This window comes from Pelobates fuscus, chromosome 5, assembly GCF_036172605.1.
Source record: "Pelobates fuscus isolate aPelFus1 chromosome 5, aPelFus1.pri, whole genome shotgun sequence".
In the NCBI taxonomy this organism is placed as follows: Eukaryota; Metazoa; Chordata; class Amphibia; order Anura; family Pelobatidae; genus Pelobates; species Pelobates fuscus.
Window position 1 is genome coordinate 178,707,699 of NC_086321.1, and position 13,992 is coordinate 178,721,690.

At 37.0% G+C, this 13,992-nt stretch overlaps 1 protein-coding gene across 1 annotated transcript in view; it reads left to right on the forward strand.

The window, feature by feature from the left end:
- Positions 1 to 13,992, forward strand: part of MORC2 (MORC family CW-type zinc finger 2) — a 59,640-nt gene that overhangs the window by 19,827 nt on the left and 25,821 nt on the right. The window contains exons 8-16 of the mRNA XM_063454782.1: positions 378 to 489; positions 2,317 to 2,442; positions 3,607 to 3,686; positions 4,157 to 4,239; positions 5,179 to 5,264; positions 6,029 to 6,169; positions 10,188 to 10,342; positions 11,338 to 11,466; positions 11,633 to 11,738. Coding sequence (XP_063310852.1) covers positions 378 to 489; positions 2,317 to 2,442; positions 3,607 to 3,686; positions 4,157 to 4,239; positions 5,179 to 5,264; positions 6,029 to 6,169; positions 10,188 to 10,342; positions 11,338 to 11,466; positions 11,633 to 11,738 — 1,018 coding nt within the window. The remainder of the gene's footprint in view (positions 1 to 377; positions 490 to 2,316; positions 2,443 to 3,606; positions 3,687 to 4,156; positions 4,240 to 5,178; positions 5,265 to 6,028; positions 6,170 to 10,187; positions 10,343 to 11,337; positions 11,467 to 11,632; positions 11,739 to 13,992) is intronic.

Genomic DNA, 13,992 nt, shown 5'->3' on the forward strand with positions numbered 1-13,992 from the left:
GAGGCAAATGTTTTGAACCAATACAAAACCTAGAATTTGTGCAATGTGTTTATTGCACCGCAGTTTAAGGGCTTTTCTTTAAATGCCTCTGTACTTAAGAAATATACATGTCTGTGTGTGTGTTATTTTTTAGGACATAAATGTCTTTCTTTTAATATCCTATATGCATACCTACCACAACATTAATTTTTATTCATGCAACTTAAATGGAAACTGTCAAGACAGGCTAGACAAAGACCTATCTGTGGGTCGAAACGTTGCTGTGTACTTGCTGTTGGAGTGTCTGTACCTCCTAAATATAAATATAAGGCTTTCTTTGTTTTTTGTTGTTTTTTTTTTTACTTTAAAAAAAAAAAAAAAAAAAAAAATTGTATTAGGTACGTTGGTTGTGATTTTCAATTTGAAGTTGATGGATTCTGGTGAACCAGAGCTGGATATAGTCTCTGACCCAAAAGATATTCGAATGGCCGGTACGCCACCCGAAGGAACGTAAGTGTTGTACACTATGAAAATATATATCCTCTGTTCAAGATACTTTGATACTTTGTTTATATATGTTGTTTCCTGTTATAATTTTTTGGAAAGTTGGAATTATGTTGCTGTGATAGAACTAAACACATACAAAAAAACTATATGTGAATCTTGCTAATGCCAAACGCTGTTTCTTTGTTGTGCTAATATTTTGAGAACTTCTGAGCTACATGAAAAGTGAAGATGAAGTAAAAAAAAAAAAAAAAAGTGTATACACACAACTGATTATACCATCAGACACCTTACATAATACTAACCCACAATTCACACATCCAGCACATGACACACACTTGGTAGAGGAATGGGGAGGCACAAGGTGAGACGACACCCACGGCTATAAGCATGGACCTCAATTTTTCTAATTTACGTTATAATGTGTGTCAGGACCAGGACAAGTACTTTGGAATGACAAGCAAGTAGTTTGAGTAGCAACTATAGTCTCTTTGACAAGTAGATTTTAAAAATAAATTTCAACACCCCTGATATTTGTGTGGGAGGGGTCACTTGACATTTTTTGTCAGTTTAAAAAAAAAAATATATATATATATATATATATATATATATAGAAACATAGAATGTGACGGCAGATAAGAACCATTCGGCCCATCTAGTCTGCCCAGTTTTCTAAATACTTTCATTAGTCCCTGGCCTTATCTTATAGTTAGGATAGCCTTATGCCTATCCCACGCATGCTTAAACTCCTTTACTGTGTTAACCTCTACCACTTCAGCTGGAAGGCTATTCCATGCATCCACTACCCTCTCAGTAAAGTAATACTTCCTGATATTATTTTTAAACCTTTGTCCCTCTAATTTAAGACTATGTCCTCTTGTTGTGGTAGTTTTTCTTCTTTTAAATATAGTCTCCTCCTTTACTGTGTTGATTCCCTTTATGTATTTAAATGTTTCTATATATATATATTGTTTAATTTATTGATCTAATCAGGAAAACCAGTGCTGAATTTTTTTTGAAAACAATTATAATGTGGTAGCTGTCATACAAGCATATCAAATGTGGGTAGTTGTATTCAAGTTTCTCTCTTAAACCGTTGTTTATAAAGAGCAATTCTGGTGTAAAGTTTCAAAAGAGGACCGGTCTGGACTAGGCAAATTTACCTTGGTGAGAGCTTCACTTTTGGAACTTTGCTCTAGAATTAAAGGGACACTATAGTCACCTGAACAACTTTAGCTTAATGAAGCAGTTTTGGTGGATAGAACATGCCCCTGCAGCCTCACTGCTCAATCATCTGCCATTTAGGAGTTAAATCCCTTTGTTTATGAATCCTAGTCACACCTCCCTGCATGTGACACTAAACACTTCCTGTAAAGAGAGCCCCATTTAGGCTTTCTTTATTGCAAGTTCTGTTTAATTAATATTTTCGTATCCCCTGCTATGTTAATAGCTTGCTAGACCCTGCAAGAGCCTCCTGTATGTGATTAAAGTTAAATTTATAGATTGAGATACAATTATTTAAGGTAAATTACATCTGTTTGAAAGTGAAACCGTTTTTTTTTTCATGCAGGCTCTGTCAATCATAGCCAGGGGAGGTGTGGCTAGGGCTGCATAAACAGAAACAAAGTGATTTAACTCCTAAATGACAGTGAAATTGCAGGGGACTGATCTATACACTAAAACGGCTTTATTTAGCTAAAGTAATTTAGGTGACTATAGTGTTCCTTTAAACTTTTTATTTAAAAAAAAATACATGGTTGCAAGCCATAGCATTTGGTTCAAACATATGATGTTAATGCCCCATTTACAAGCATTTGTATTCCTACTTCACAGGAAACCTGAGCGCCGTTCATTCCGAGCTTATGCTGCTGTTCTTTATATTGATCCAAGAATGAGAATCTTCATTCATGGCCATAAAGTTCAGACAAAACGTCTTTCTTGTTGCCTATACAAGCCCAGGTAACGTTAACATGTGGCTGACCTTATTATATTTGTATAATATTTGTTTGAATAACAATTGGCTGCTGGAAATTTATTTTACTGTGTCTTCCATGAAAGGGTGGGGGGAAGCAATTTTAAACTATTTATCCTATAAAACATCTATTAAAGGGTACCTATCATGACGAACACAATTTACAGGATTATTTACTTAAGTAATGTAAACGTTAAGACCAAAGTAGCCCAACTGGAAGCATAGCAGACTGATTTTTTTCAGTTTGGATATTTTTGACCTTAAATTTGACCTTTTTTGTACAGTTTATTTCCATTCCAAACAGAGCTACCATGAGCAATAAAGCCAAATCCTTGCTCCCGACACCATTCACCAAGCCACAAGTTAAAGTCCCTAATGAGTGCAGCGTGTGTATGTATGAGTGCAGCGTGTGTATGAATGCAGTATGAGTGCAATGTGTGTGTGTGTAGCTGAGCCTTGGTGGGGGGTGGGCAATTTTTTTTTTTTTAATTATTTTAATAATTTTTTATTATTATTATTTTTTTTTATTTAATTATTATTTTTTATTTTATTTTAATTTTTTTCGTCCCCCCTACCTGCTTGATACATGGCAGGGAGGGGGGCTCTCCTTCCCTGGTGGTCCAGTGGCATTGGCAGTTCAGTGGGGGGGAGGGGGCTGTCAGAGAGCACTTACCTCTCTTGCAGCTCCTGTCAGCTCCCTTCTCCTCCGCGCCGGTCCATGCAGCTCCCCTGTCAGCTCACACTGTAAGTCTCGCAAGAGCCGCACTATGACCCCGCGGCTCTCGCGAGACTTGCCCTGGGAGCTGACCGAGGTGCTGAACGGACCGCCGCGGAGGAGGAGAGAGCTGACAGGAGCTGCAGGAGAGGTAAGTAACCGCTCTGCAGCCCCCACAGCCCCCTGTCTGTATTATGGCAATGCAAATTGCCATAATACAGACATTGACTCGAGTATAAGCCGAGTTGGGGTTTTTCAGCACAAAAAATGTGCTGAAAAACTCTGCTTATACTCGAGTATATACAGTAATCTATTTTCTGTCTGCTAATGTAAAAATACATTGAGCAACTTTTTTGTAATATATGGTCAATTGTGAAGTATTTTTCTGCTTGGATCTGTGTAACAAATTTGCTTATAATCCTTATTTATTTTGCAGAATGTACAAATATACTTCAAACCGTTTTAAAACAAGAGCTGAACAGGAGGTGAAGAAAGCAGAACATATGGCAAAGATCGGTACTGCAATCGAGGGGGGTGGTCACAGCCAGAAGATAAAAGTGATACTGATTAATAATTATGAATGTTACTAAACTATCTTTTTAGTCCTCTACATGGCTGACTGTATTGATCTTGAGATTCTGTTTGTGGAATTCATATATTGCAGTCAGTCAATGTATGTATATGTAGGGAAGTACAATTTTAATTTGTGCCTAGCACAGCTTAAATGTGTAGATGGAAAAATATGTAAAATCAGTAAATTATCAGATAAAAAGTCTGTCATTCAGAAAATATGTTTATGGGGGGGAGGGGGGGGGGGACGGGACATGACAGGGCATTGTAAATAGTCCTGGCTCCATAACTGCAGTGTGCTATAGTGGTTATGGTTCTTGGAGTGTTCCTTTCAAATATAGCTGTAAAATATATTCAGATAACTTTAACTTTGACCAGTAACCTATACTTTCCTTCTAACTATCCTGTTTTGCTAGCGGAGGATAAAGCACGAGAGGCAGAAAGCAAAGCACGAGCAATGGAATTGCGTCTTGGGGATGACTTAAATCGTGAATCTAGAGTATGTAAAATCATAAACTTTTTTTCTATTTTTATTTTTTTTATTTTTTTTATTTATATCTATAGATTGAAAAAGATATTTAAAAAATATAATAGTATATTGTGTATTTTTTTTAAATCTGCATGGCTAGTGTTTCTCACTGATCAAAGCTAATTTAGTTCCATAGCGCTCATATATATATAGATGTGTTGTTCTACAACGTGTAAATATAGGAAGTATGACTTCTGGCCTTTAGAACAGCACGATAAAAGTGGCAGATGTTGGAATTGCTCTGTAACTTGATCGCTGCAATACAATGTCTATCTGTTTATACACAAGCCATTTCACTTGGTCCACCACAGTCTGTCTGACCACTACCCATTGAGGGCCCTTTTATTTGGCCCAGCTAATGCTTAAATGACCAGTAATTGCACCATAATACCATTAAGTTGTTATGGTGCCATGAGGACCCTGGTGCGGGCTCAACTTTAGGGCTTAAACCGTTAAACATTGGTTTAACCCCAAAGTCTGTGTTCCAGATAGCTTTACCCCCTCACCCCCCTGTCATTTCTCTTTCAGAAAACCTAGATACGTTCATGAACGTTTTAACCCCTAATGGTGAGCCAGCACCAAGGACCTCCTGGCCCCATAACATCTTCATTTCCATTGTACAGCGCTACGGAATTTACTGGCGCTATATAAATAATAAAATAATAATAATTAAGTTGTTGTCGTGCCCAAACTGGTCCTTTTATTTGATGTTATCATTTTGACAACTTTAAATAATATAAGATTCTATATTCCAATATTTTGTAATGGTTTTTTTTACTTCTGGTCTCTATAAGAGCACTGAAAGAAAATTGAATATTGTATTACTTGTTTCTCTAAAAACTGTGCTTGTTTCTGCCACCTTTTATTTTATTTCTTTATTTACCTTTTGTTTTCTTTTTTTTTTTTCAGGCAGCTCTCCGCCAAGTACAAAATGCAGCCATATCTTTCCGAAGAGAGGCAGATGTGAAAAAACGCATTAAGGAAGCAAAACAGAGGTAAGAACTGAAACTAGTAACTACAGAACGTTAACACTATAAAGGTTGTCTATGATTGAAGGGAATAAATACATTTAAAAAATCGTTACAAAAAGTAAAATTTTATGGCTAGAAAAAAATGCTAGTTTACTAGCAAAACGCCACTAATTGGAGTTCGTAAAATCTACTTACTTATTTACAAGGAATACTCAATATCCATATTTAGCTGTCTATTACCTGTGTTGTCTTGACATAAGACACTGAGAGAGGATTAGAAGCTGAACCAGGTTCTCTTTATTTTGAGTCTTCTCTGAACTATAATCTGTAACCTTTTTCTTGTTCCGGGTTACATTACAAGATTTAAAGTGAACCAACACATTACTATTTAAGGTATAACAGTGCAGTTAAACAATTAACATCAGAGATGTCACAAACAAAATAACACATCATCACATTATCCATCTTGCCTCTAAGTTTCCATGTGCTATGTAAAAAAGCCTCTGGTTGTTTTCCAAGTGTTCTTGAATTTGCCTATTCTAGGCCCTTTTGCAATTATTCCGCGTATTCTAGTCCCTTTTGCAAATCAATTCTGGTATTTCGTTCTGTAAAGTATTTTGTTGTATTTCAGTAGTTTACCTTATAAAACTACATATAGTTTTTATTTTTCATATAATTTCTTTTAAATAAATACAAACAAAAATACGAATAACCATTCTAAAACAATACATGTGTCTCAGGAATGTAAGATTTTGTTAGAAACTTTTTTTTTTTTTTTTTTAATGTAGGGCACTGAAAGAGCCCAAAGAACTAAATTTTATCTTTGGTGTAAATATCGAACAGCGAGAATTAGATGGAATGTTTGTATATAACTGCAGCCGATTGATAAAAATGTACGAGAAGGTTGGACCTCAACTGGAAAGTGGAACGTGAGTAACTGATTTCTTGTGCTTGGAAATATTGGTGATCTGTATACTAGAAATCTATCTAATCTATGATGTTGATTATGTCTAGTCGATTGCCAAAATCCTGCCGCTTCTATCTCAAAAACATAACTCGCTTTCACCCTTATTTAACACCAGACGCAGCTACGGTGCTGGTCGATGCCGTTGTTCTTTCTCACCTCTCCTACGTGTTCCCAGATTGCACAGCTGCAATCTATAATGAATGCGGCAGCAAGGCTCATTTTCCTGTCCGCCCGCACCTCCCACGCCTCCTCCCTCTGTCAGTCCCAACATTGGCTTCCTGTTAGATATAGGGCTCAATTTAAGATTTTGGTGCTTGCTTACAAGTCCCTACGTAATGCTGCTCCAACCTACCTATCCTCCCTAATACACAAATATGTCCCGTCGAGGCTCCTGTGCTCTGCCGAAGACCTACGCCTATCCTCTGTACGTACTCCCACATCTGATGCTCACCTCCAAGACTTCTCCAGAGCTGCACCTTTTCTGTGGTACACCCTTCCCTTCTCCACTTCTTCAAAAAAAATCTTTGAAAACACACTTCTTCAGAAAAGCATGTCATTTAAACTGTTAGAGAACTCCCTTCCTGCAACGGTCAAAATAACCTAAGTTCTCAGTAATTACTTCTCTAGCAATCTGTTTCATTACCCTTACTTATACGCTCTGTGTCACTATATCCCACTCCCTCTTAGCATGTAATCTCATTGAGCAGGGCCCTCAACCCCTCTGTTCCTGTGCGTCCATTTGTCTGGTTATAATTATGTGTCTGTTAGTCCACCCATTGTACAGCGCTACGGGATTTGCTGGCGCTATATAAATAATAACATAATAATAATGTACTTGTTAGATATGATAGATATACACTTAAAATCTAATGCACAAAAAAAGATTGCGTCCCCTGTCCAGTCTTTTTTAGTAGCCACTTAGTCACAAACACTGGCCAAAGTTAGCGTTAATATTTGTATGTGAAAAATGCAAAAAACGAATTTGAACGCTAATTTTGCCCAGTGTTTGTGACTAAGTGGCTACTAAAATAGACTGGATATACCCCATTTGCAATATCATGGGTTGTCTACTTTTCAAATGGTATGCCATCATGGGGGTAATTCTCATTCCTGGGCTACCATACGGTCTCAAAGGCAACGTAACCAATCTGGCAAATTTCAATGTGAAAAAACTGAAACACAAGCCTTATATTTGAATCTGTAACTTTTGAAAACACCATAAACCATGTACATGAGGGGTACTGTTATACCCAGACCACTTTGCTGAACACAAATATTAGTGTTTGAAAACCGTGAAACGTATCACAAGAATTATATCGTCAGTGTAAGTGTCGTTTGTGTGTGAAAAATGCAAAAACGTCACTTTCACTGATGATTTAATCATTGTAATACATTGTTTCATTGTTTTGAAACACTAATATTTGTGTTCAGTGAAGTCTCCTGAGGAAACCGTAAGCCCCCATGTACAGGTTTTATGGTTTCTCGGAAAGTTACAGGGTAAAATATAGTGCTAGCAAATAAAATTCTATACAATTCTATACAAAATACAACAAAAGTGTGGAAAGGGTGGTGCTAGGTTAACTATTACAATCAAGCGTATTTATATAGCTGCTGTGTACACTCTGTGGGTACACCCAATATCCCACTAAACAGAAATAATCACCAGGAAACAGAAAAACTCTCAGTCTGATTGGTATTGCTACCCTTCAGGCTGTTAGTTTAGAGTGCAGCGCTTGTGTTATAAGGTGAGGTAAATATTCTTCTATGGGGTGTGTGAAATACACTTACCCTCTATATATAGCACTTTATGATGAGTACATAGAAAAAACAGAGAAATAGAAATAGTGCAATATTGTATGTATTCAAAAATTGGTTTGTGAGTTATAAATATAGATACACTCACATATTTTAGAGCCTTTTGCAGATTTAAAGCTCTAAACTTCCAGGTGTCTGTGTCTTTAAGGTAGATCACATAACCTTCTTCTAGTTGAACGATAGGTGTATTGTTTCCCACGTCATATATGGTAAATAGATGCAGAGAAAAAATTGTAATCTAAGTGCAATATCTCTGATGATCAAAGTGAACAAAAATAATGCATAAAAATGCTCACCTTATCAAGAGCCTTTTGGGGACTGGCTCTAAGTGTATGAAGCCTAGTGTCAACTTCTGGGTTGACACTTCCCCCTGACTGGAATCACAGGGCAGGATACAGTAGAGGGTATAAAAAAGTTTATTGCAAAATATAATTAAAAATAGCTATGATAAAATAAAAAATAATAGTAACAATAACAGTAATTTTGATAATAATAAAATCAAGTATAAACTATAGGTGGTGGTCAAAAATGTAACCACTTTTGCCGAGACGCGTTTCGCCGTGAAAAACGGCTTCCTCAGTCAGCTGTAACATGCTTGTGTCCATTCCGCTCTTTTTATATCCTCATTCTCCCGCCTAGAGTTCAATTATCCAATCACAAGTCTCTTGTAGTTCTTCTAACGCTCGCGACTAGCGATACGTCATTTCCGGTTTTCGAGGGGAATACAAGTCCCTTGATGCTTTGCGAGCTTGTGGTATTTCCGGTTTCTCCGTGAATCATAGGAGTGTCGATAATATTATAATCTAATACAGTCCATATTAGGCTGAAGACCTAAAACATAGAAGGAACAGAAATAGTATATAAACACTCCAAATACAATGTGAACACATTTATGTATCAGTGTCATCTGTTTCCGTTGCCACATTACACCTCAGTGATAGTGAAAAAAGTCTGTAGGGATAGTTGTAAAATACCTTTTATATTTAATCACATATGGGAAAACATATTGTATCTGTATTATTCTTTTGACATAATGTATTTTCCTAAAACATAAAATCTTTAAGGGGTTTCTTTTAGAATGGCTAATGTTCTGTTGTGGGGCATAGATTTATTTCATCTAAAAATTAACCTGGACTTTATATAAAGTCTCTTTATTATCATATCTTACAAAAAAAAAAGTGAGGTGAAAACCTCAAATCCTTTAACCCCTTAAGGACACATGACATGTCTGACATGTCATGATTCCATTTTATTGCAGAAGTTTGGTCCTTAAGGGGTTAAGCAAATATGATAAATATGTATTACCTCTGAAATGCAGATAGATACCCTAAAAAGTGTTCCTCATTCCAGAATAAAATATGGCTTAACTCTAATAAAAAAAAGATATATCCATAAAAACTATATCCATAAGAGATATGTATACACAAAAATAAAATAAAAATAAACATAAAATAACACAAATAAAATAAAAATTTAAATTGATGCTACGTGTTCCAAATTGGATAAATGCTTTAATATGTTTCCATAATTCAAACATTCACAAAAATGTTATATATATATATAACTTAATACCATGGCTATTCTATTTGCAGAAAGAAAAATTAGAAAATGAGATGTCTCTATTGTTGTGCTGAATAACCATTCAATGAAAAAATTATATATATTTTTTTAAAGTGTTACTGTAGGCACTGTAACAGCTTCATCTCATTAAAGTGATTATAGTTTCTGCAGTCCTTTGATGGTGTCCATCCATTCAGGATTAAACCATTTTTATTTTTTCTTGTTAAACTAGAGTCTCCAGCAACCCATCCCATATGTGCTGCTTAGTCTAATGAGGAAGCATTAGTCTGAGCAACAATGGACAGCCGTGATTGGCTGAGAATGTCAGCTGACCACGTCCAGATTATTTCAGTGCTGATATGAATTGGTATGGCTAAGAGGAAATATGTAATCACGGATTCAAATATGTAGTCTCTGATCCTTTAGTAGGGGCCAGGCTATAGGTGGCTTTGGGCCCCTAGTTAGTGTTAAACTGCTCAAAATTGTTGAATTGAAGGTCAGTGACCGGTAATTGCATGCATTATAACCATTTATATGAGTTGAAGTGGTTATGGTGTCTACAGTGTTTTTTTTAATTTAAAGTTTGTATCTTCTTTTTTTTGCAGGGCATGCGGGGGTGCTGTTGGGGTAGTGGATGTACCATATCTTGTTCTAGAACCTACACATAACAAGCAGGACTTTGCAGATGCAAAGGAATACCGGCACCTCTTAAAAGCTATGGGGGACCATTTGGCACAATACTGGAAAGATGTGGGAATAGGTGAGACTTAAAAGTTTAATTAAACTTTATAATTTTGCACTGAAATTACCAAGATGCTTTACATAAATTTACACATATAGTTACATCTTTGTACAGCTGAAAAGAGACGTGTCCATCAAGTTCAGCCCAGTGTTAATTGTGTTGATTAACAATTTTAGTCGACTATAATTTTTGAGATCTAGTTGACTAAAACCAAAACAGATTACTAAAATATGGCTAAAATGGCTTTTTAAAGTCAAAAGACTACAACTAAAACAAAATTGAAATTGCAGACAAAATGAATACTGGGGGAGGGAGGAGAAGAAATAAGGTGCATGGGAGGCTGAAGAATGATACAAATGGTGGGCTGGGACACACACACAAAGAGAGACAGAGGGGCTGGGGAAGGGACAAAAGAGACAGATAAAGACTTTAATTAAATCTCATTAGATTTTAGTTGTGTCGACTGGATTTTTAGTCGACTAAAATCTACTGGAGATTTAGTTGATTAAAACTAGACTAAAACAATTCAGATGACTAAAATATAACTAAATCGGCTTTTTAGTAAAAAGTCTGACTAAAACTAAATTGAAATGCCTCCAAAATGAACACTGGTTAAGCCTTTCTCATACAATTTACTTTTTTAATGGATTTTGCTTGCAGGTACCCTCCGAGTACAAAAAACAGGTGACAGAGGCAATATAGGCAGTTAACTTGTAGTGAGGCTTTCCCACACAAGTTTAAAAGATTTTAATAAGGTAGTACCATAGCCTAGATAAGACTTAATTGTTTAACCCCCTTAAGGACACATGACGTGTGTGACACGTCATGATTCCATTTTATTCCAGAAGTTTGGTCCTTAAGGGGTTAAAACATGTTTTTGCCCAATCATATTCTTTACATAGGGAAACAAATTCAGATTTTTTTTTGGAATTGCAACATAATCATGATTCCTGTGAAGAACAAATTTGTTGATGTTGCAGTTCTTAATAATATTGTCTTATTTTGATCTACAGCACAGAAAGGGATTGTAAAATTCTGGGATGAGTTTGGTTACATATCCGCAAACTGGAATCAGCCACCATCATCTGATGTACGGTATAAACGCAGGCGTGCAATGGAAATTCCCACCACAATTCAATGCGGTGAGTGATATTTTTGGCTTTTAATGTTACCACAAGATATTTGTCCCAAATATCTAAAGGGCATTATACCTTCTCTTTGACCATAACCCTTTCCTGCATTACAGGTGCACTAGTTGTACTTTTATTTTACTTTTTCAGAAATTTTTCTGATTTTTGGATGTTGCAGATGTGTGTTTAAAGTGGAGGACACTCCCATTCCAATTGAATTCTGTAGAAAAAGAATATCCTGACACATGGGTCTGTGCTATGAACCCTGATGCAGATCAAGACAAGTAAGTACTGATATACTGATACCGTTGATATAGCATCTGGAAAATATGAAGCTCTTTAATGCTAAATATGCACATATTGTATTCATAAATTGCTACCTTCACTGCAGATTTAAAGAACAACGTTTATGTAAAATAAAGTTGTGACTTATTACATAGTTTTTCCTTAAAAGCTGTTTTTTTGTTTTTTTTAAATTGTCATTCCCGTGAAGTTTTCTAAAAAAATACTATATATATATATAGTATATATATATATATATATATATAACCTGCTGTCCTGTTATTTGACCCTGAGGAAATTCCCGAGCCGGGACTGAAACCTTGGTCGCTGATTTTATCCTGAATTAAATAAAAAATTCGAATTTTACAAGACCGGTGAGCGACTATCTTTTGGCATTTTTATATATATATATATATATATATATATATATATATATATATATATATATATATATATATATATATATATATATATAATATCCCGACAGTATATATATTATACATGCATATATATATATATCTATAAATAAATATATCCAAGAGGCTGTACTCACCTGAACATGCATACATGAAAGGGTGCTGCTGGGGCCGATTTATACATCATACAAGATCCAGCGCACTCACTTATTCACTAAACAGCAGTTTTAAGTTTTACAGATTGTAATAGTTTTATTTAAAAACACCCAACCTAGGCAAAAAAATAACGGGGGTTTAGTTACAGTATATGATCATACATTGCATAAGCCTGCCACAACGTCAATATACCTCATTCTTGGCAGGTCCTACTCTAGCATCCTAATGCCTGCCCTTATGAGATTAATCCACATATTTCCTAGTGGGAAATATTTCCTCCTGGGACTCTCTGCAGGTCAAGGTTAAATAGGGCCCTTGAATGAGGCACCTGGGACTGGGATGGGTGCAAAATTTTATATATTTTGGGGCGGAGCCTGACCTCCGAGTGAGCTAGATGTGTTATGCCGGAGCTGAAATTAGGGCTATAACCCGGCATGTGAGGCTGCCACGCAAATCCTTCTGTGTACCTAAGGTCAGGGGGACACAGGAAAGCTGTTTGATACTTCACCAATGTGTTTCTCATACCGAGAACCTGGGGCGTAGCTGAAAGGAAGCCTTGTGCTTCGGGCTTGGACTTGTGATACTCCTACCTCCTCTCCCCCCCATCCCTTCTGGACTGGCGGGGGTCATTCCGGTCCCTAGGGGCGTACCTGGAGCATTTTGCACCCGGGGCGGATCCTTTATTTGGCGCCCCCTCCCAACTTTAAAAATGTAAATAACAAATGCACATTTTTTAAATGTATTTGGCACTGAGCAGTGTTTGTATGTTTTTAATGTAAGCATGTTTTGTATGGAGTATGTGTGAGTGAATGTACGGGTGTCTTTGCACGTATTGGCATTTTTCTGTAGTGTGGTTTTTGAATATTGTGGTGTGTTTTTATGTAGTGTTGACATTTGGATGCAGGGTTGTATTTGTGTGTAGTGTAGACGAAATGCTGATGTATGCACATATACTCACATATACACACACTGGCACACATACAGATACACAGACACATAGGTACACACATGCAGTTATATAGAAACACAGTCATACACAAATACAGACACACATACAGAGAGAGACACACAGGCACACATACAGATACACAGACACACTGAAACAAACAAAAACAGATACACATGTATAAGTGTGTGTTTGCGTAGTGTATGCAGTGTGTGTATAGTGTATGCAGCTTGTGTGTATAGTGTGTGTATAGTGTATGCAGATGCAGTGTGTATGTTGTGTGGAATGAGTGCTGCCACTTACCTGCCCGTCCTCCGACTGGTGGTCCGGTGGCACAGCATAGATGGGCAGTGAAGAGGGGCCCAGAACTCTGCATGCTCGTTTCCGCTCTCGTGGATCGCGAGGACCTGCTGCTGCTGGATGGGAAATCGCGTGGATACTCTCATAAGCGACCGGTCCCTTTTACATAAGACACAGGAGCGCCGAAATGCCGCCCCTGTGAAAGTTCGCCCTGGCACCCCCCTAGTGAGTGGCACCCGGGGCGGACCCCCCCCATTAGTAAGCCACTGCCGGTCCCCTCAGAGCAGTTCAGAGACTTTGCTCACACTTACCATAACATTAAGGTTGCACTGCCCGAATCTCGACGCTCCAAAATGGCGGGTGCGTGTTCCATGCAGAGAATATCGGATGACTCCATAGCAGATTCCTTGAGAAAGCTTGATTACATTTTTCAGCGCT